General features: G+C 42.8%; 1 protein-coding gene across 8 annotated transcripts; it reads left to right on the top strand.

Moving 5' to 3' along the window:
* The first annotated feature begins 396 nt into the window (after positions 1–396).
* On the top strand, positions 397–22099 carry tcerg1l (transcription elongation regulator 1 like). 8 transcript variants are annotated; one of them, XM_029427377.1, is made up of 15 exons: positions 397–678; positions 1530–1744; positions 4473–4559; positions 4631–4736; positions 10488–10630; positions 11483–11551; positions 11635–11713; positions 13124–13209; positions 13949–14049; positions 18817–18965; positions 19053–19128; positions 19339–19438; positions 19831–19920; positions 20015–20133; positions 20520–22099. In XM_029427377.1, the coding sequence occupies exons 2-15, from the start codon at positions 1544–1546 to the stop codon at positions 20674–20676; spliced, it is 1563 nt and encodes a 520-aa protein (XP_029283237.1). In that variant the 5' UTR covers positions 397–678; positions 1530–1543; the 3' UTR covers positions 20677–22099. The 8 variants fall into 8 exon arrangements, with proteins under 8 accessions (XP_029283237.1, XP_029283238.1, XP_029283235.1 ...); XM_029427378.1 differs by having other exon boundaries at positions 4628–4736; positions 11486–11551; XM_029427375.1 differs by having other exon boundaries at positions 4628–4736.
* Positions 22100–22193: the final 94 nt, after the last annotated feature.

Below are 22193 nucleotides of genomic sequence, written 5' to 3'. Positions count from 1 at the left end.
TTCACCGGGGAAACAACTTTCCCATGTCTGGACAGCTCTCTGCTGAGAAACTCATCGGTTATCAACGGAGGGACATTAGAAATAACAACTTTGATTGCGGGTTGCGTGAATGGCAACACCTAATTTGTTTGTGCAGAGAGAGAGACGAAGAGAGGGGGAGACAGAGAGACAGAGAGAGAGAGGGAGACAGATCGATAGACAGAGAGAGGGAAACAGAGAGGGGGAGAGGGAGACAGAGAGAGGGAGACAGAGAGAAATAAAGAGAGAGAGGGAGAGAGACAGATAGACAGACAGAGAGGGAAACAGAGAGAGAGGGAGACAGAGAGAAATAAAGATAGAGACAGAGAGAGAGAGAGAGAGAGGGGGGGGGGGGGGGGGAATTCTGTGACCGGACGCAGCTCTTTTGCACGCGGACTCTGGTATTTTTCTACCTCCAGGAGTCTTATTGTCTGCTGCTGTTGTCTGTCTCTCTACCTGTCAGTCTCTCTGCGTGCTAACGTCACTGTTGCTCCGTGTCGCTCCCGGTGTGTTCCTTCCTTCACTTTTACCGGATGGAGGATCATCAGTGAAGACCTCTGAGAGCTGAAGAGACGTTCAGGACGGACCAGAGCGGAGAAGGTCGGCAGTCCTGCCAATCCGGGAGCAGTTCACCGGGAGAGAAGCTGGGCTGCTCCGCAGGTCGGTAGATGACACATACTGGAATTCTACCGGTTAATAAACCCATTAAAATTCTGTGATTTTTACCCAGCTGCAGACACTGCATCAGCAGTCGTATTGATACTGACAGCTAAACTACAATGCGTTAGTATTTTATCCTGCATGTTTGTATTTCTTCATTTGTCTTCAACATTCTGTACATTAAACAATGATTTACATTATTTATGTCTATGTTGTACTAATAGAGAGCCACTGATCAGCGGGACATGTTGATTAATACCACTAGTGATCGATTGAATTATGTTTTATTTCAGAGGCCAAATGCAGGAAACAAAATAGTGTCTGATTGTGTTGAACTTTATGTATTTACATGAGGATCTGATTTTCTTTTCTTACAAGCATTTAATAATAATAATAATAATAATAATAATAATAATAATAATACATTAAACTTGTATAGCGCTTTTCTAGTAACTCAAAGACGCTTGACAGAGTGAGTGACACAAAAATAAATATACAAATGAACAAACGAGAATTTTTTTTTTAGAAGTTTGAAGTTAGTTATGATTTTTTCGGCTATGCGTAAAACTGTATTTTTTAACATCATTTGTTATTCTGGCTTTATATGTCTGCTCTGTATTGCATTTTTTTACTTTTTATTCTTCCCTGAGTTTGATCTTTCATCATCTCTTCATGTTACTTTCATCTTTGTATTTTCTGCTGTGCTTTCATTTTAAAGAGATTATATATTCAGACTCCCATTGTCAGGTTTGTCTGTGCAGTGCATGCTGGATATTTAATCTGAAGCTAATTTGAACCAGGAAGTGTTGTGGTAACGCTCTCATCCATTAATCTGACAACTCGTCTGTCAGGTGGTGATGTCATCATGATGCTGCCAGTCTCCAGGTTTAAAGGTCAGCCGGTTGGCATGGTAAACAACACACCACCCTGGCTGTCCTTCAGCACTGACCCCGCCCCCCGCTGGCTGTGGTTGGCCAGCTGGTCGGCAGCTTCGTACCAGGCCATGCCCCCTCTGGTATTCTACCCCCCAGCTGTGTGGATACCTGAACACACACACCTGATACAGGTAACACACCTAGACACACACACCTGAAACAGGTAACACAAATGCACACACACACGTGATACAAGTATCACACCAGGACAAACACACCTGATACAGGTAACACACCTGAACACACACACCTGAAACAGGTAAGACAGCCATTTGATGAAGTTAATTAGTAAACTTAGGTTTGGGAGTGAGGCCATGCCTCAACCACACCTCTACTCACCTGTCAAGCCTACTTATACCCGTATCTAAACGCATGATCGCAGTATTCAAAACTTTGACAAATGCTGCAATTCAGATTTTGAAAAAGTCTACTCACCATGGATCCTAAACTACAGATTATCCCGCCTGATGAGGAACTGTTGGAAACTGGTTATCCTCCAGCCATAACACAGTAGTCAGACAACAGACGGAGCCGCTCGTGCTCAGCGGTTACGTACCACAGCCGCACCGGCATCTCCACTGAAGCTCCCCTAACAATCTTTCTGACTGCCGGTAGTTCTCAGGCATCATCAGCAGCTTCCCTCACACAACGCTACGGTCCTCAGGAATTCAGCACGCTGCGATTCAACAGTCTTAACGTCCACAAACAGAGCTGTGAGGCTGCAAGTAATGAAAAAATATATCAATCTTAAACTAAATCAGTATGGTCACAGTTGAGATTAAAAGTAAAAATAAGGCGATTGTAAACAACAAAAAACAAAATATTCAGAAAATGCATAAGTTTATTTATTTCAAATAATCTTTGCCTGGCTGTTTTAGTTTAGAGTTAAAGCAGTCTTTATTTCACCATCTCAGATAGTTCATGTGATAAAATCTTTGAATGATTTGAAGTTCACTAGCTGGTGTTGAAACTGATTATTTCAGTCATCTGATTTAAAGTGTCTTTAATTGAGTTCAGCCTCCTGCAGTCTGGAGATATGAAACTTTAATGATCCCTCAGGGCAAAGTGAATAATTGTCTGTTAATTATTGGTGGCGTGTTAATTATCTCAGGCAGCTCTTTAAGTCTTTCCGCATAAGTTCCAGTGACATAGTTTCACATCTTACCAGCAGACTTTATGATGTGATTTTCTCTTTAAAGTGTGTTTGTACTAAACAAATAAAGCTGATATTAAAGTGAGACAGCTTTAAAGAGAAGTCACAATCTGACCTGAACCCTGCAGATTCTTCTGAATTCATGATGTTGGTTTTAAAAGGTGTGAAACTCTCATTTACTAAACCTTTCCACATGATGTTTAAAAAAAAGAAGAAAGAAAATACATCTACAAATGCATCTACAGATTTCAAAATACAGGTGTGTCTACAGGGGTATTAGACATGAGAACAATGTTGTTTTTCTTCCAGATTGTCCAAATTAGTTGATGTTTTGCGTAATGCAATGCTACCACTCCTGTTTATTGAGGCCCGTGTGTTGACTCTGCTGCTGTGCTGCTGTCTTGTAACAAACTAATTTAGCATGAAAGCATTTTAAAGGAGCTTAAAGGAAATAATATTATGTGGTTCTTCTGGTTCTTTATGTAGTTCTTCTGGTTCATAATATGGTTCTACTGGTTCTTTATGTGATTCTACTGGTTCTTTATGTGGTTCTTCTCGTTCTTTGTGTCGTTTTCTGGCTCCTTATGTGGTTCTACTGGTTCTTTATGTGGTTCTACTGGTTCTTTATGTGGTTCTTCTCGTTCTTTGTGTCGTTTTCTGGCTCCTTATGTGGTTCTACTGGTTCTTTATGTGGTTCTACTGGTTCTTTATGTGGTTCTTCTGGCTCCTTATGTGGTTCTACTGGTTCTTTAGGTGATTCTACTGGTTCTTTATGTGGTTCTTCTGGTTCTTTGTCTAAATCTCTGGTTTTAAGCCGGGGACACGCATTAATCTTTTCCACGGAGGCAGTTCCAGTTAAGTTTTTTAGCCGGAGCCCGATTTCAAACTATTTTTTTGTGTTTCCACTGCATAGGCGCCGGCCCAGAAAATTGGTTAAACTTGCGCAGCAACTCTTTCCCCGGCTAGCAGCAAGAGCCGTAAATGTCAGAGGCTTTCATCAGAGGCTGAGGCAGGATAAATTGAGCAACAACAGTTCATGGTGAGTACGTCAAAGAGTAGAATGTCGTGGGAGAAGAGTAGAAAGTTGTTGAACACAGGGTTGCAATTTGATCTTGCTTCATACAATTAGGAACAACATGAGTACAGCTCCAACGCAGTCCGCTATTGTTGTTTTAGTGAGGGAAATTCTCGCTGGCACTGCTGGAAAAAGCAGCAACTGGGACGTCATGATGTGAATCCTCTCGGGCTCTATTCGGAGGAAAAGCAAACGGGTTCTAAAGAAGTTTGCAAGTAGAATAAACACATGGCTAGTCCAGAACCGTGATCTGTGTACGTCGAGCTTCATTTTGGATGTCAAATCAAACCATAGGCATGTGAAAGACACAAACTGTCTCCTTACACTTTGGTCACCCACATATATTCAAAATAAACTCAAGGGAACAGCCAGAAGCAAAAGAGGAAGACTTGTGACTAAGTGATGATTTAGTCCACCATTGTTGTTATGCTCAAAGTTGGCATTGTTGTTTCTATGAAACCCGGATTCCACATAATGACTTAGCTCGCTAGCCTGAGGCAAAGCAAGCCGGTTCTTTGAAAGTTTGCTAGGTGAACCAACTGTGAATCCAGAACCAGAACTAGATTTGAGTTGCTTCAAAGTGGGTCACAGAGGAGAAATGTGAAACCATCAAACTGTTATTATGTTTCAGTGGGAGCGTCCATCTGTTGAAGTAGTTCCTGTCGTTCCACCCTTTTATTGCGCTTCAACTCTTCGTCCTCCTCATCCTCTACTCAAGGTACATGTACATATGCACAGTCACGCACACATGGACACTAGCATGATGCTAAAATGCTAATATCTTAGCAGGAAGTGGCCGTGTTCCTGCGGGGAGACCAACCCCTCCTCTTGACCAATCATATCATCCAGAAGCCAGAAAGACACGCCCCAAGGACAGGCCTGCTGCGACCCTCAGGTAAGAGATTAAAGGTGGGTGGAGCCTGAGGAGGCCTTTTTATTGGCTGGCTGGAAGATCCAATCAGAAATTAGGCTCCCCTGTTAGACATCTAATTAATCACACATATTTGGATTTATTCAGGTGTTTCCCCCTGCTTCAGGGGCCCGTTCCTTAAAGTGAGTTTACCAAATAAGCCAGGCTTATTACAGTTGGTACGATTCATTTTCAATTGATTCGGTTGAATAAAGCAAATTCAACATAATTCAAGCTCAATTAGTATGGCAAATTATGCTAACCTGGAAAGGTGTGTTAACCTAGTCCAGGGCAGGCTAACTGTCGCGCTAAGCCTGAGATGTTACACTGACCCAACAGGAAAGCGATAATTTTAACCTTTTGCATGATGCCATTTTATTTGACTTTATCATCAGTTAAACAATTTACATTTATAGAAAATCAACAAATTAGACAAATTAGACAAATTATACAATGATAAATGATAATGATAAGATTTAGACCTACATATGTACATACAAAAGTCTCAATATAAATGACCACAATAGAATGATAATAGCTACATAAATACTTAATAGTACAATTGCAAAACATTATATTGACCAGAAATGTAGTAGTAATGTAGTATCTAAATCCATATGTCTCCCATACTGTTTTCCTGGTAGGAAACCATGTTAAAAAATTGTGTTGGTTAATGTATTGCTTGATGTAATTAAAACAAAAAAACATAAAGTAAACCTCCAGTGTATCCTGTGCTAAAGGAGATAACACAGGAAACAATGAAGCAGCTTTCTTTAACATTCAGAGCAGGGGTCTTCAACGTTTTTCAGGCCAAGAACCCCCAAACTGGTGTAGCATGGAGCAGGGACCCCCTGCTGCAGCGGGGGGAGGGGGTGCTGTCAGAGTTCTGTGATATGGGGTGTATGCTGTCGGAGTTCTGTGCAGGGGAGGGTGCTGTCGGAGTTCTGTGGGAGAGGGGAGAGGCTGTCCGAGTTGTGTGCAACGAGGGGATGTAAATGTGTAAAAAAATGTTTTATATAATATTTAATTTTAAAATATATATTTGGTTTATCTACAAACAATTTTGCGACCCACCCCTTCCTGCAGTATCTCCGCGGACCCCCTATTGAAGAGCTATGATTTAGAGGATTACACCAGCTCTTATCATGGGTGACCTTTAATACGCAGGGGTCGGGAACCTTTTTTGTCATAAAAGCCAAATATTTTTTAATGTATTTCCTTGAGAGCCATATATTTAATAAAATTTAACGCAACTTTATGCGTGCATTTTTTAAGTATAACACGTCTCCGAGTACTAAAAGCGCGATCAGTGTTTCATTGAACAGGTGCTCTTTATTAAATAAACTAAATGCTTATGTTATTTATCTAATTTATGAGCACGTTTCGGTGTTTACTTCACGGGTGTCAAACTCCAGGCAATTATATCCGGCCCACGAGAAAATATCATATGTCTGTCATAACTGGCCCGCTGGTTTTGGTAATTAAATCAATGCATGGCACAACCACGGGAAAATACATATTTGAGGAAGTATCTAAATATGTGAGAAATTAAACTGCCCCGGGACAAACTGATGGGACTGACGACAGATGGAGATCCCGCGATGTGATCAAAAGAGCGGATTAGTGGGCAGGATGCGGGAGAAGATGCAGCTGACGGTGTATCACTGCATCATATACCAGGAAGTGCTGTGTTGTAAAGCTCTGGAGATGGAACATGTAATAAGCACCGTAACACAGAAAGGAAACTTTCTAAGAGCCAATTTAAGTATTTTCCGAACATGGCAGTGCGATGGCTGAGTTGAGGGAAAGTGTTGAATAGTTTTTTCGAGTTGACTTAAATATGTTCCTTTTCTTTTTGCACTTCATCCAATATGTGTATCCTGTTCAATAAATGTGGACCGTCTTTGGCCCTCGACGTATTCCCAGTTTTTAATGTTGGCCCCCTGGGATTGAGTTTGACACCCCTGGCTGCTTGCTTTGCGCAGTTTCTCCTCTGCTCGGTTTCATGAAGGGTGGGGCTTCACTGCCGACACATACATGTGCGAAGACACCTACAGTCAGAGACAGGGTGGAGAAAAGGAGAGAACAAAAAAAAATCTGCTGCTAAAGGTTTTACTTTAAAATGACACACTATAATTATTTATTACTTGATTACTAAAAATGTCAGCTCATAATTGTCTGCGAGCCATATTGTGTCATCGAAAGAGCCATAGGTTCGCAACCCCTGCGTTATAGGAACCTTCCAGACAGAGAAACACCATTGGACCGCAGCCCTACACCACACAACCTTTCTGAAGCCGCTTTAGGGCAGACTATTTTTTATGTTATATTTACCTGTCATTGGTACACCTGCTGTCTACTTTACCTGCTACATGTTCTGTCTCCACCCGGCTCAAACTTGCTGCGCTGGTCAGGTTATGAAGCACACCGGTCCATCCAATCAGATCAGTCAACTTTAGATGGAGGCGGAGTTACTTGTCTGGTCCAGCACAGGCAGTTCTTACTGAAATGTACTTTTATTGTGAAAGGCATTATTTCCTGTTGGTCAGCAGAAATCGAACCAGCACTTTCTGGACGCCAGATTTGTTTTACTGCCTCATGTCGGCCATGTTGCCATGACAACAGCAGTCATTGCTGGGAGCTCATTGGCTCAGAGATTGTGTGCGTGTGTGTGCGTGCGCGTGTGTCTTGACGTGCTGTCAAATGTAATACGAAGATGATTGGTCAATTTAAAATCGCCCAGTGGAGCATGATGGGTAAATTCTGCTGCCCCACATCTGTGACAGCAGACATGTTTCTCTCTTCAAGAGTTTTATCCAATGACTCGAAACACTAAAGAAAAACAGTTTGTTTATGTTTAATGGACAAAATCTGACAATGATCTGCTGAAGAGAAAGTTCAGAGTTTAATCAAAGACGTCTGGTGGACATTAGTGGAACTGCAGCTCCACTTCAGATCAGGAGAGCTGTGAGAGCAGATCATCATCAAGAGGTTGTTGGTTTCAAGTGAGCCGTGTTGTCTGACTGACTGAAACTCTGCTGGATGTTATTTTAGTGAGGAGATGCACATGAACAAGACAGAAACTGGACACTCAGATGCTTTCCTCAGAAGCCTCTCTGTAACTTGTTTGAGACGTTTACATGTGGAAGCAAACAAATGCAGATTCAGTTTGCTTTTATTGTGGTGAACGTGGGTGTGTGTTCGTGTTGTAGAGGTTTTGCTGTCAGGACCTCAGTTTCTCTTCAGTTTACACTTTGTCAGGGTTCATTTGTCTCAGATTTCACCACAGACAGAAACATATGAAATTCAATTTTGCTAATTCTGCAGAGAAAATCACAAATTACATAACCAGAGGAAGAGGAACATTTTGCTGCATCCACCACAAACATCAAGAAAGTGTATTCTAGACCAGTTATATTACTGTATTATAGACCAGTTATTTTAGTGTATTATAGACCAGTTATATGTGGGTATTATACTGTAGTGTAGACCAGTTATATCAGTGTATTATACTGTATTGTAGACCAGTTATATTAGTGTATCCCTAATGCTCAGATAATAGTGTAAGTAAATATGAAGATAATTTAAATGTGATGCGATCTTGGATGAATGCATGAGTTGTCCACACGAGTAGAGTATCCTGCTGCATTTAACATCTTTACACAGATGTTTTATTGTCACTGTGATGCAGCTGTCAACAGATTTAGGTCAATGTTTCCTGAAAGGAGTACAAACGTGTGGAGGCGGGCACGCACGCAGATTTGCATTCAAACAGTAAAATATGTAAAGACTTATGAAGTGAAACCAGAGAACAATGTGTTGACCTCTGATGCTCGGCTGTCTCACTGTAATCTGTCTTCATCACAAATAAACACACTTGTGATTTCTGTGTCCTCTTTATTATTAATACATCTTTATGTGTGTGAATATATAAATATATACTGTATGTACACATATATACACACGCCTTCTCTGCGTCTCCTCTCCACCTGTCTCTCCTCGCCGCTCTGCCTCCACCAGGTGAGTCTGGTCTGGATTGTAAAGGACACATTTAAAACTATAACATGAAGACGCAGATTAAAGATAAAAGTTTTCGTCTAAATCCGTTTTGATTATTTCCTATCGGAGAGTCTGCAGAGCAGAATCATTTACTGTTGAACCGAACTTGTGGTCTAGTTGCAGCTGCAGAATTGGACTTGTAGTCTTGTTGTAGCTGCATTGTGGGACTTGTAGTCTTGTTCTAGCTGCATTAAGGGACTTGTAGTTAAGTTACAGCTGCATTGTGGTGCTTATCGTCTCTCTCTGTATTGTTTTGCACCCTCAGACCTCATTCTTCATTGTTCAGCTGATTTTTAATCTTGCCAAATAAAATCCAGCTCCACTTGATTTCATGCTGCTGTGGATCTGCAGAAGGAGCAGCTTTTGTTTTGTGCAGCAGCAAGACAAATCTGCAGCTCAGGGTGTTATTATTCAAATAAACTGTCAAACAGCAGCACAAACACAAAGCAAATGAAAAACAGCAGCAAGGAGCTGGATGTCCGATAGAAGGACTTTAAGGAATCAGAGATTCATTTCTTTATCAGGTGCTTACAGTTGTTAAACATTTTACTATTTTAGCCAATAACTATTATTACATTATTATTATTATTACTACTATGTATAACTATGTGTGGTTGTGTGTTTCCGTGTGTGTGTTTCTGTGTGTGTGTTTCCGTGTGTGTATGTGTTTCTATGCGTATGTTTCCGTGTGTTTCTGTGTGTGTGTGTTTCTGTGTGTTTCCGTAAGTGAGTGTGTTTTTCATCCACCTCGTAAATTTTACATATAATATATTATATATAATGAACTTTGAACTGATAACATTATTTTGTTTTCTATTCTATAGAATTATTTGTGTGTATGATGGTTTGGTGCTTCCTGATTGGCTGACGGTTATGTGACATGTTCTTGGTGTTTCTTCACCGTGGTGACGAACTCTGTGTTTCCATGGCAACCCTGGACCTGCTTCTTTTGCCTGTGATTGGTCTCTCAGTCTGTCACGTTTTGTTCTGAATTTGAGGTAGAAAAATAAGGAAATAAATAGGATTATAAAGAAGAGAAGACGACAAGAAATTAGGTCGAGACACTTCAAACGAAACTGAGCTGCCTTTGCCACACACACACATCCACCCATTCAGACGCAGATTAATCATCTTTTTATATCCCGACTAAGAGCGAGTGATTATCGTTAATAAAGCGGGGGGGAGTGGGATACCTGCCAATCACCTGCTGTCAGGTGGTCTGTGTGTGTAGATATCCTGACTCTTACTATCAAAATACTGGGTCCTACATATCCCATAATGCCACTGGATAGTGTCTTTCACTTGATAAACAGCTGTCGCTCTGAAGTTTTGAACTTTAAAATGGTTCTTTAGTGATAATAATAATAATAATGATGATAATAATGATATTAATAATAATAATGATGATGATAATGATGATAGCTTAATAAGAAAAAAACTCTCAGATTCACTGTGATCACTTACAGTCTTCAACAGAAGACACATGCTGATGTGGAAAAGGAAAGCTTAACATTTAAACCAAAAGATGAAACAAGCTCATCAAAAATAATACAGACATGTTACAATGAAAGACTGCTAATTTAGTTTAATTTGAGATATCAAAAAACTGATTTGATGATTATAAATTCAAATCAAAAAGGAAGTAAAAATCACTAAACTCATGATGTCATCTTGGAGGTGGAGCTTACGGGAAGTGGGCAGGACTTCAAATACAGAGAGACAATGGGGCGTGGCCTATCATTCTGACTAATCAGCGGGATAGAGGAGTGTGGTCACGACCTATCATCAGCCTGGAGAGAAGACTGGCTCCGCCCTCTCAGGTACATCACATCATATTACAATCATTTTGTCACAGGTTACTTACATTAAGTGCATTCAAAGCACATAAGAGCAATAGTTTGATATCATTTAGAAAATAAATCCCTTTAAACAAGTAAACTAATTTTTTTCTGTTGAAGAAATACAACATAAATAAGAGATAGCAAGGGTTGTTTAGATGTCAAAACTGCAGTGACTGTAGTAGAAGACATGCAGTGACTAGTAGAAGTTGTGCAGTGACTCTGTAGTAGAAGACGTGCAGTGACTCTGTAGTAGATGACGTGTAGTGACTGTAGTAGAAGACGTGCAGTGACTCTGTAGTAGAAGATGTGCAGGGACTCTGTAGTAGAAGATGTGCAGTGACTCTATAGTAGAAGACGTGCAGTGACTCTGTAGTAGAAGATGTGCAGTGACTCTATAGTAGAAGATGTGCAGTGACTCTATAGTAGAAGATGTGCAGTGGCTCTGTAGTAGAAGATGTGCAGTGACTATAGTAAAAGATGTGCAGTGACTCTGTAGTAGAAGATGTGCAGTGACTGTAATAGAAGATGTGCAGTGACTGTAATAGAAGATGTGCAGTGGCTCTGTAGTGGAAGACGTGCAGTGACTCTGTAGTAGGTGACATGCAGTGACTTTGTCCAATCAGGAACACAGACAGAGAGAGACAGGTAGAGAGACAGACAGTCGCATGCAGACAGATAGACATTTGAGTTGAGCATGTTTTGTACAAAATTATGTTAAACCTTCTCTCTCTCTCTTTATCTCTCTCTCTCTCTTTATCTCTCTCTCTCTCTCTCTCTCTCTCTCTCTCTCTCTCTCTCTCTCTCTCTCTCTCTCTCTCTCTCTCTTTCCAGCAGTGTGTATTTGGACCTGTCTCTCCCTCTCAGCTCTGTAGTGATGGGTGGCCTGTCTTACCTGTCCAGGTCTGTATGTATGTATGTCTGTCTGTCTTTCTGTCTGTCTGTCCATTTATCTTACTTAATAACTTTGTCCTCTTGCTCTTCAGGTGATAAAGGAAGTTCATCCCTCTTTCTTTTCTTCACGGTTCTCTTCCCGTTTCACTCTGCTGACAAACTACAGACACAGTAAGATCTGTCTGTCTGTCCCTCTGTCTTTCGTCTGTCCGTCTGATTTGCTCATGACTAAAAGTATCACTTTCCTCTGTGTTTGGAGAAACATGGTCGGTAATTTGCGATTTTACTTGACAAAAACAGATGTGGAAGATTTGCAAAGTGTTAAGTTACAAACGACTGGAGGACCCGAGGTTATATGAAGATGGTTGTAACCTCTTTTAGAGGTTTTAGTGTGTTTATAACAAACTGTTGATGAAGCTAAAGCACAGACATTTAGTCGACAGTTTGTAGGTTTTTTAGTGTGCTGGTTAAACAGAGACTGATTTAAATTCCTTTCACAGATGTTTTTTTGGCATCACGATCACATGACTACGTGCCTTCTGTCACAACGTTTCATCTCCTCACAGAGGAACAACGTTAGCCGCAGGAACGATCTTCATGTCACATTTTATTTCTCACAACCTAAACCCAGACTTTGTGAAGTAAAGAGGAGATTTGAATCTGACTTGGTGTGTTATTGTGGATTTATCACACTGTAACTCATTGATTTCTGTAAAAATAGGCTGAGATTTGTCTTTAACTTTGAGTTGATGCCACTGACAAACAGCAATCTGACAGATCAGACCTGAAGCAGAAGAAACAAACATTAGTAATGTTTCTGCTGCAGCACATCTACAAACTTGTCCCTTTAACTTTCTGTCGTTTAGCAGCCGACCAGCTGCTGGTTAACTAACATCTCACCCTTAATAGAACAGATATTACTCTGTTGTTTACAGTCACAATAGTAACTAGAGACAAAGAATGGAAATGGAGTTGAGAGACGGTTGTTTACCCGGTTTACTCTCAGTGTACAGTTTATTTTTTAGCCGATAAAAAACTAATCATCATCCGACGATAGCTGATGTGTCCTCCTCTTTTCATCTCCACACTGACATTTAACCAATGTATGCACAAAGGTGATTGGTCAATATTACTTGTACTAGATCCAGTTCAGGTCCAGTTCAGTTCAGATCCAGTTCAGGTCCAGTTCAGTTCAGATCTAGTTTAGATCTAGTTCAGATACAGTTCAGGTCCAGTTCAGGTCCAGTCAAGGTCCAGTTCAGTTCAGATCCAGTTCAGGTCCAGTTCAGTTTAGATCCAGTTCAGTTCAGATCCAGTTCAGATCAGGTCCAGTTCAAGTCCAGATCAGATCCAGTTCAGGTCCCGTTTAGTTCAGATCCAGTTCAGGTCCAGTTCAGGTCTAGTTCAGATCTAGTTATGGTCCAGTTCAGTTCAGATCTAGTTCAGGTCCAGATCAGGTCCAGTTTTGTCCTGCAATATTATTATTATTATATGATTATTAACTGCCTGGTTTCAGCTTTTTGTGTCTTCAGAGTGTTTTTTTCTCTCCGCACTTTAAATAAAGTTTTATTGTGTTGTCAGAGAAGCTAGGGATGAGTGGAGATAAAGTTTCTTACCGAAGAGCGTTAATGATGAGGACGGCAAGGACAATGGACAACAATAAACGGGTACGTGACTGCGTTTAAAACTCTGAAGGTTTTAACTTCTTCATATAAACTTAGATGTTTGAGGGTTAATCACTCCAAAGGGTCACCAGATAAATGAGAGTGGTCCAAATGTACAGGAAATCAATGTTTTAATGGTTGCTAGTGTTAAACAACAAAGACACATAGAATAGATTTAATGTTTGATGATTAATATTAAAATACTTTGATCAAATCTAATTTATTTATATAGCACAATATCACAAATTACACGTGTCTTAGTGGGCTTTACAGGCTGTATTGCAGTCCTGTATTAAGTCCTGCTGGACACCGGGAAGCCTTTTTGACATTTTCCTGGATTCATCCAAACTTTCTCTTTTTCAACACATCATTTTCTGTCAAATGTTGTATTTGTACTATGTTGTTTATCCTGTACACACGACATCTATTGCACGTCTGTCCGTCCTGGGAGACGGATCCCTCCTCAGTTGCTCTCCCTGAGGTTTCTTCCATTTTTCCCCCTTTAATTGTGGGGTTTCTTTTAGGAAGTTTTTCCTTGTGCGATGCGAGGGTCTAAGGACAGAGGGTGTCGTAACCTGTACAGTCTGTAAAGCACACTGAGACAAATGTATAATTTGTGATATTGGGCTATACAAATTAATTTGATTTGATTTAATTTGATTTGAAGTCTAAATGTTCAAATAATGATTTCACACCCATGCCTGGAATAATAAGTATGATTTGAAGTGGATATTTGTTGCAGTGTGTTGGTGTGTCAGTAGGAGAGGAGGAAGAGGATGGAAGTAAAGGAGGAAGCAAAGACAAACGTCCTGTTGCCTCCACAGCTGTCCCGGGGTCGCCATGGTAACTGCAGCTCTGTCTCACACACACTCACACACACTGTGTACAGTTTATTGTTATCGTGGGTTATTGATATTTTATGATGATTTTAGAATAAAACATTGACAGTTTGTTTTCTAATGAATTAGTGTTGCCATGACAACCAAGAACAGAACAACACAGTAGCTGTGTCTCAATTCAGGGGCTGCAGCCTTCGGAGGCTGCATTTGTAGACCGGTTACGTCACAGCGGCCGTGACAGGGGTGTCCCATTTCAGCGACTCCTTCAAATGCAGCCGACAATGCGGCCTTCTTTTGCCAGATTTGGAGGATACATCTGATGTATCCTTCACGGCCGCAGGTATCCCAAGATTCATTGCGCGCCCGGAGAAGATTTTCTCTGAGGTAAAAGTGCGCCACCCGACCCAGCAGTAGCAGCAGACATTGTTACTTTTAAATGTAAGTATGGCTGTGGACTACACCTGTCCACCGTAGAGGGAATGATGATCAGAGACAAAATAGTGTACCAAACAGACTTTTAATTGACACGTTGAAGCGGTGGTCACAGACAGGTGCTTCGGTGGCTCCTCTGCTCTCGTGCACTGTGGTCCTGCGTCACCGCTGGGCTGTCGCTTCAAACGACCTCGCTGCTGGGACCCAGCCTACTGCAAGAGACCAGAACCAGGCTATCACCATGCATTTATTATGTGACTGATTACCTGATTCCGTTCAGCTGTCTGGCCTCCAGCTGGGACACTCCTGTCTCTCCCCAGCAGCCGGCGCCCTAACCACACCCCACTGCCACCAACTGGGGGGTCCCGAGGCGTTCCCAGGCCAGTGAGGAGATATAATCTCTCCACCGAGTCCTGGGTCTTCCCCGGGGTCTCTTCCCAGCTGGACGTGCCTGGAACACCTCCCTAGGGAGACGGCCAGGTGGCATCCTTACTAGATGCCCGAACCACCTCAACTGGCTCCTTTCAATGCAAAGGAGCAGCGGCTCTACTCCGAGTGTCTGAGCTTCTCACCCTATCTCTAAGGGAGACGCCAGCCACCTGTCTGAGAAAACCCATTTTGGCCGCTTCTACCCGTGATCTTGTTCTTTCGGTCATGACCCAGCTTTCATAACGATAGGTGAGGGTAGGAACGAAGATCGCCCGGAAGATCGATAGCTTTGCCTTCTGGCTCAGCTCTCTTTTCGTCACAACGGTGCGGTACAGCGAATGTAATACCGCCCTCGCTGCTCCGATTCTCCGGCCAATCTCTCGCTCCATCGTGCCCTCAATCGCGAACAAGACCCCAAGGTACTTGAACTCCTTCACTTGGGGTAAGGGCTCATTCCCTACCCCTGAGTAGGCAATCCACCGGTTTCCTGCTGAGAGCCATGGCCTCAGATTTTGAGGTGCTGATCCTCATCCCAACCGCTTCACACTCTGCTGCGAACCGATCCAGTGACTGCTGAAGGTCACAGACCGATGATGCCATCAGGACCACATCATCTGCAAAGAGCAGCGATGAGATCCTCAGGCTACCGAACTGCAACCCCTCTCCTCCACGACTACACCTTGATATCCTGTCCATGTAAATTACAAACAGGATTGGTGATAAAGCGCAGCCCTGGTGGAGGCCAACATTCACTGGGAACGAGTCCAACTTACTGCAGAGTATCCGGACCCAACTCTCGCTTTGGGCGTACAGGGATTGGATGGCCCTCAGAAGTGACCCCCTCACCCCATACTCCCACAGCACCTCCCACAGTATCATCCGGGGGACCCGGTCATACGTCTTCTCCAGATCCACAAAACACATGTAGACCGGTTGGGCGTACTCCCAGGCCCCTCTAGGATCCTTGCAAGAGTGAAGAGTGAAGAGTTGGTTCGTTGTTCCACAACCAGGATGGAATCCGCATTGTTCCTCTTCAATCAGAGGTTCGACTATCGGCCGAACCTTCCTTTCCATTACCTTGGAGTAGATTTTACTGGGGAGGCTGAGAAGTGTGATACCCTTGTAGTTGGCACACACTCTCTGGTCCCCCTTTTTGAATAGGGGAACCACCACTCCGGTCTGCCACCCCCTAGGCACTGTCCCAGACTTCCACGCAATGTTGACGAGGCATGTCAACCAAGACAGCCCCTCAATACCCAAAGCCAGCATTTCTGGACGGATCTCATCAACCCCTGCGGCTTTGCCACTGTGGAGTTGTTTGACTACATCGGTGACTTCCAACAGGGAAATTGACGATGGTCCCCCATCAGCTTCTTGCTCTGCCTTGGCGTGTTAGTCGGATTCAGGAGTTCCTCAAAGTGCTCCTTCCACCGCCTGATATCCTTCTCAGTCAAAGTCAGCAGGGTCCCACACTTGCTGTACACAGCTTGGATTGTTCCCCTCTTCCCCATTCTGAGGTTCCGGACGGTTTTCCAGAATCACCTTGGTGCCGACCGAAAGTCCTTCTCCATAGCTTCTCCAAACTTCTCCCACACCCGCTGCTTTGCCTCTGCCACGGAAGAGTCTGCCGCCCTTCTAGTCCTTCGGTACCCTGCAACTGTTTCCGGAGTCCTCCCGGATAACATAACCCGGAAGGACTCCTTCAGTCGAACGGCTTCCCTGACCACCGGGGTCCACCACGGTGCTCAAGGGTTACCGCCCCTTGAGGATCCTAAGACCTTGAGACCACAGCTCCTTACCGCAGCTTCAGCAATAGAGGTTTTGAACATCGCCCACTCAGGTTCAATGCCCCCAACCTCCACAGGGTTGTCTGAAAAGCTCCGCCGGAGGTGTGAGTTGAAGATCTCCCGGACAGGGTCTTCCTCCAGACGTTTCCAGTTCACCCCCACTACCCATTTGGGCTTACCAGGTCTGTCCAGAGTCTTCCCCCACCCCTTGATCCAACTCACCACCAGATGGTGATCAGTTGACAGCTCCGCCCCTCTCTTCACCCGAGTGTCCAAAACATGCGGCCTCAGATCAGATGATACGATCACAAAATCGATCATTGACCTTTGGCCTAGGTTGCTCTGGTACCACCTACACTTGTTATGTGATGTTCTTAAAATTTTTGTTTTTAAAGTAATTAGGTATCACAGTTTTAAAACTGTTTTACTCACTTTAACAATAATTGTGGTTCCCGGGTAACTCCTCCAGGGCAGACACCTCTGCAGACAGCTGGTCCCGCCAAGGCGCACCACTGACTGCCTCCAAACCATTGTCCCCCTCATCCTTCGCCACATCCTCCACAGGCTCGTCCTCTGGGGCTATGATGTCTCCAGCCCCAAGGCAAAGGTTGTGGATGTTATGACCTGGAATTGTAAAATGACAAAAGAAATTATATATATATATTATGCCTCCTGAAATCACGTAAGATCTACTCTTCAGTATTATAAAAAGTCATTTTGAGTGATAACTTACATGAGGCACAAAGGTGTGGTGCACCTCCAACGCTTGCAGGAAGATGGCCCTGAACCTGCTCTTCATCATCCCGAAAGCACGCTCTATAATGGAGCGTGACCAGGAGTGATGGCTGTTGAAGCGCTGGGCTCCCACACCTTGTAAAGGCATTTTGTAGGGAGTGATGAGGGGGAGTGGGTGTTGGAGTCATGGGTACCCTCCGTCTGCTAGAATGAAGTGCCCTGGAGGAGGGTAGAGGGAACGCAGGTAGAGTGGGCTGTGGTGAAGCATTCTGGAGTCGTGGACTGACCCAGGCTAGCCCACTTAGGTGTCAATGAAGTGGCCCTGATGGTCACAAACAGCCTGCAGGAGGACTGAAGTAAACAGTTTCCTGTTCTTGTAGCAGTGACCATCAGTGCCGCTTGGAAGCTTAATTCTGACATGGCAGTCTTCGATTGCTCCAGCAGCTTTCCTGAAGGCTCTGAGTCTTGCCAGCCCTGCAAACCCACGAGACACTGCCTCCAGGTCTTCTGGAGTATTCGGGAGGTGGATGACCTGATGGCGAATGGCCACCACCTCCTCAGTGACGCGGTGGACAATGTGGTGGACAGTGGATCGAGGCATCCCAAATACCCTGGAGACCACCCTGTATGATGCACACATGAGGAGTCTGGGCTGGTCAAGGTAAAGGAGAAGAAAAACTGTTAAATAAACAATAATCTAAAGTGTATATGTATATATATATATACATAAATATATACACATATATGTATATATACACATATATATTTGTATTTATATGTATGTATATATATATATATGTTTATACATGATATATTTTAGGCTGAGACGAGACCAGTTGGTTAAGCTCTGTAGTTTTAGCTAACATTAATGTTAACAATAGCTAGTTAACAACAGTCAGTAGCGTAGTTTATATGATAATGTCATTTAACTTTGACAATATAATTTTATCTCACTTTACTTTAATGTAAAATAATCGTCCTGTCATTGAACAGCTAAAACAGATTGAATAACATTATATACATACAGTATTATACAAGAAATGCTGGGTAAGCCGTCAACTGCGCTTGATAACTTCAGAGAGTTGCTAGGCGACGTGAGCGGCAAAAGGTAGGGGCATGAACAACTGGTGACGTACCAGGAAATCCCCCGTAGACTAGACCGTCTCATTTCGTAGACTGCTCGGTTCAGCCTTCGCGGTCTACGGAGGACCCAGCCTCCAAAGACCGCAAACGCTGCGTCCTCCGAAGGCTGCAGCCCCTGAATTGAGACACAGCTAGTGTTTGTTTTTTTGTTGTTCTGAGGTGTATCAGACACTAACAGCTGTGAAACTTCTGTTTGTCTTATATAAACATAGTGTGTGTGTGTGTGTGTGTGTTTGTATGTTCAGGTGTGTGGTGTGGACTGGAGACGACCGGGTCTTCTTCTTTAATCCCACAATCCATCTGTCTGTCTGGGAGAGACCGGGCGAGCTGATTGGTCGAGACATCAGTGGCATCATGGAGGACCCGCCCCACAAGAGGAGGAAGATGACAGTCGGTCTGTCAATCAAACAATACAAACAATAATTAACTGTGTTTTTAATAACTAGGAATAAGATCAAACGTCAATGTCTCTTTCTGACAGACAGCAGCTCCAGCTGTCATTCACCTGGTCTCCACGGTAACGATGAAGATAATGAACATGAGCACAAAAGGAATAGGTGAGTCTGAAAGACCCAATAAGAGAGCAGAACTGAGACAAGGTCAAAGGTCATCATCACTAAGTGTTGTGATTGGTTACATGTTGAGTTCAAGATTAACCAACTTTCTCTCTGTCTCTCTCCCTGTCTGTTTGTCTGTCTCTCTCCCTGTCTGTCTCTCTGTCTCTGTCTGTATCTCTGTCTGTGTCTGTCTGTCTGTCTGTCTGTCAGAATAAAGGAGTCGATGTCTCTCGTCCCTCGTCCAGGAGAAGTTAAACTCCCCGTGGAGCTTCGTATCGCTCATTTTAGGGAAATGATGTTGGAGAGAGGGGTAATGTACAAAAACATAAAGATATAATGATATAAATGAGCACATATAGATATAAATAAACATATAATAACATATATAGATATAAATTAGCATATAAAGATATAGATTAACACATAAATATATGTATATATATATATATGTAAATATATATACTGTATGTATAAGTGAGGGGCTATGTCGGACCTGGTGACTGTGAATATATTTAGATGTTTGGGATGTTTGGACACGTGGTTCGTTCTGCTGCTGGAAACAGCCGTCAGAATAAATCATGGTGCTTTCTTGCTTTACACACAACCCTCGCGCCGGGGACAGTACGGCAAGTACAGACCAGGCTTTAAAGGTATTTATTGAAAGAAATCAAAGTAAATATATCTTGATCCGTTTGTCCTGAGGTGTCGGCTTTCTCCAACTGGGAAAAGGAGCTGCATAAAATGGTGTTTGACCCTCGATACCTGCTGCTGACTTCAGTTCAGAGGAAACAGGTTCGCTTTAACAAATTACATAAAAGTACACTGTTCTGATGTCACGATACCTGAGACTGTATGTGTGTGTTTGTGTGTGTGTGTGTGTGTGCAGATATTTGATCAGTTTGTGAAGAGCAGGGTGAAGGAAGAGTACAAGGAGAAGAAGAGTAAACTCCAGAAAGCTAGAGAAGACTTCAAACAGCTGCTGGAGAAGGCCAAGATTACCAGCAGGTATCACTCATTCATCAAGAGTCTCCGCCCCACCTGGAGCAGCAGGTGTTTGTCTTCCTGTCACATGATTAAGGCTCAAATTGCAGATGATTCTACAAATGTCAAATGTTTCAGTTTAGAAAACACCTCATCAGCAGAGTTTCAGCTCCGACGTGACTCAGAGTCAACGTTAGGACAGATTTCAGCTCTGAAGTAATTCTCCACTTAATAGGCGCTCGATGTGTAATCCACAGTCCTCCTGCACGCTGATCTCGATTTGCAGTCTGGAAAAGTTTGTCATGTTGTTGTTTCTAAATGAGCATAAACACACTGCAGAGCTTCGACAAAATGTGGCTCGGCTCGGTTTCTACACTAATCATCACGTTTGTCTTTGTTTTTCTCTGCAGGTTGACCTTTAAGAAGTTCTGTGCTCGTTACCGTGGTGACCAGAGGTTTGATGCCCTCAACAAGAAGAAGGAACAGGAAATACTCTTCCACCATTACATCACTTCCTTAAAGAAACAAAACAAGGAGAACAGAGCCAGACTGAGGAAGATGAGATGAGAATGATGTTCTTCCAGAACCTTTCAGAAACCTTCAGAAACCCCCCCAGGTCCTTCCTGTGATGGCTGGCATTAATGGATCCTGGTTTCAAAGGCTGGTTTCTCTTGGAGTAACCAGATCAGGACCACAGAGACCAGACTGGAACCAGATGATCTGAGTGGTTCTGACCAGCAGCATCAGACAGGTTTCTGTTTTCTGGACTGTTGTGGACTGATGTGAACTTGACCTGCTGAACTGGTCCCAAACTTGACTGAAAAGATCTGAGATCAGAAAGGTTCATCTGTCTTAATGTCTGTTTGTCGCTCTGGCCCTGCTGGACTAATCAATTAACCAATCAATACATAAAAGACAATAACAAATATGTTAAACTTACAGACATCTTCAATACATTTGGTCAGAATAAAAACAAGTCTTGTTCAGACCGGTTTTGGTCAAATTTCAGACAGATTGGAGACGCAAAGCTTCAAACGCCTTCTGGCCACCGATCGTCATCAAAGGTCCTGATGACTACATACTTATAGGACTGCATACTACATACTCATAGGACTACATACTACATACTCATAGGACTGCATACTACATACTCATAGGAAAGCACACTTCATACCCAGGACTACATACTACATACTCATATGACTACATACTACATACTCAGGACTACATACTACATACTAAGGACTACATACTCATAGGACTACATACTACATACTCATAGGACTACATAGTACATACTCATAGGACTGCACACTACATACCCATAGGACAGCATACTACATACCCAGGACTACATACTACATACTCATAGGACTACATACTACATACTCAGGACTACATACTCAGGACAACATACTACATACTCATAGGACTACATACTATATACTCAGGACTACATACTCATAGGACTAAATATTACATACTCATGGGACTACATACTACATACTCATGGGACTACATACCACATATTCATAAGACTACATACTTCAGCAGCGCGGTTGTTGGAGGGCGAAATGATGGACCTCCGTTTCCCATTCTCCGTCTTCTTACGTCGTTACTGCCGTCTTCATCTTTATCACAGCAACCCATGCTGATCGTTTGTACATTGTTGAACAATGAGTGCTGGCTTCACTGGGCATGAGAACATGAAACTTGACTGTTAAATAACTCCCAGGACTCCCCCCCCCCCTTCTTCATGTCGGAGTTGTTCTTCTGTTTGACATTATGTTGCTGTAAACTTGATATAAACCCGCCCTCTCACCTGTCAGCTCCATGGTGCTTTGATTGGACAGATCAGTGTCCTGATTGGATGTTCTTTAGTGTCCTCCCTTTTCATTGGATGGTGCTTGTGTGTTAGAATGATCTTTGTGTTCTGACGTCTCACTGGCTGTTGTTAATGAAGTGTTTTAATTAAACTGTTCCCCCAACACACCTGTGTTGTTGTTTACAGGTGAACTTACTGCATTGCTGGTCACATGACAGACAGCTAGTTTAATCTATCCTCAGTATGTTAGGTGACCTTC

The sequence above is a fragment of the Cottoperca gobio genome, unplaced genomic scaffold (genome assembly GCF_900634415.1).
Source record: "Cottoperca gobio unplaced genomic scaffold, fCotGob3.1 fCotGob3_316arrow_ctg1, whole genome shotgun sequence".
Taxonomy (NCBI): Eukaryota; Metazoa; Chordata; class Actinopteri; order Perciformes; family Bovichtidae; genus Cottoperca; species Cottoperca gobio.
The sequence above is the reverse complement of the archived record's forward strand: the minus strand, read 5'-3'. Positions and strand labels throughout refer to the sequence as shown.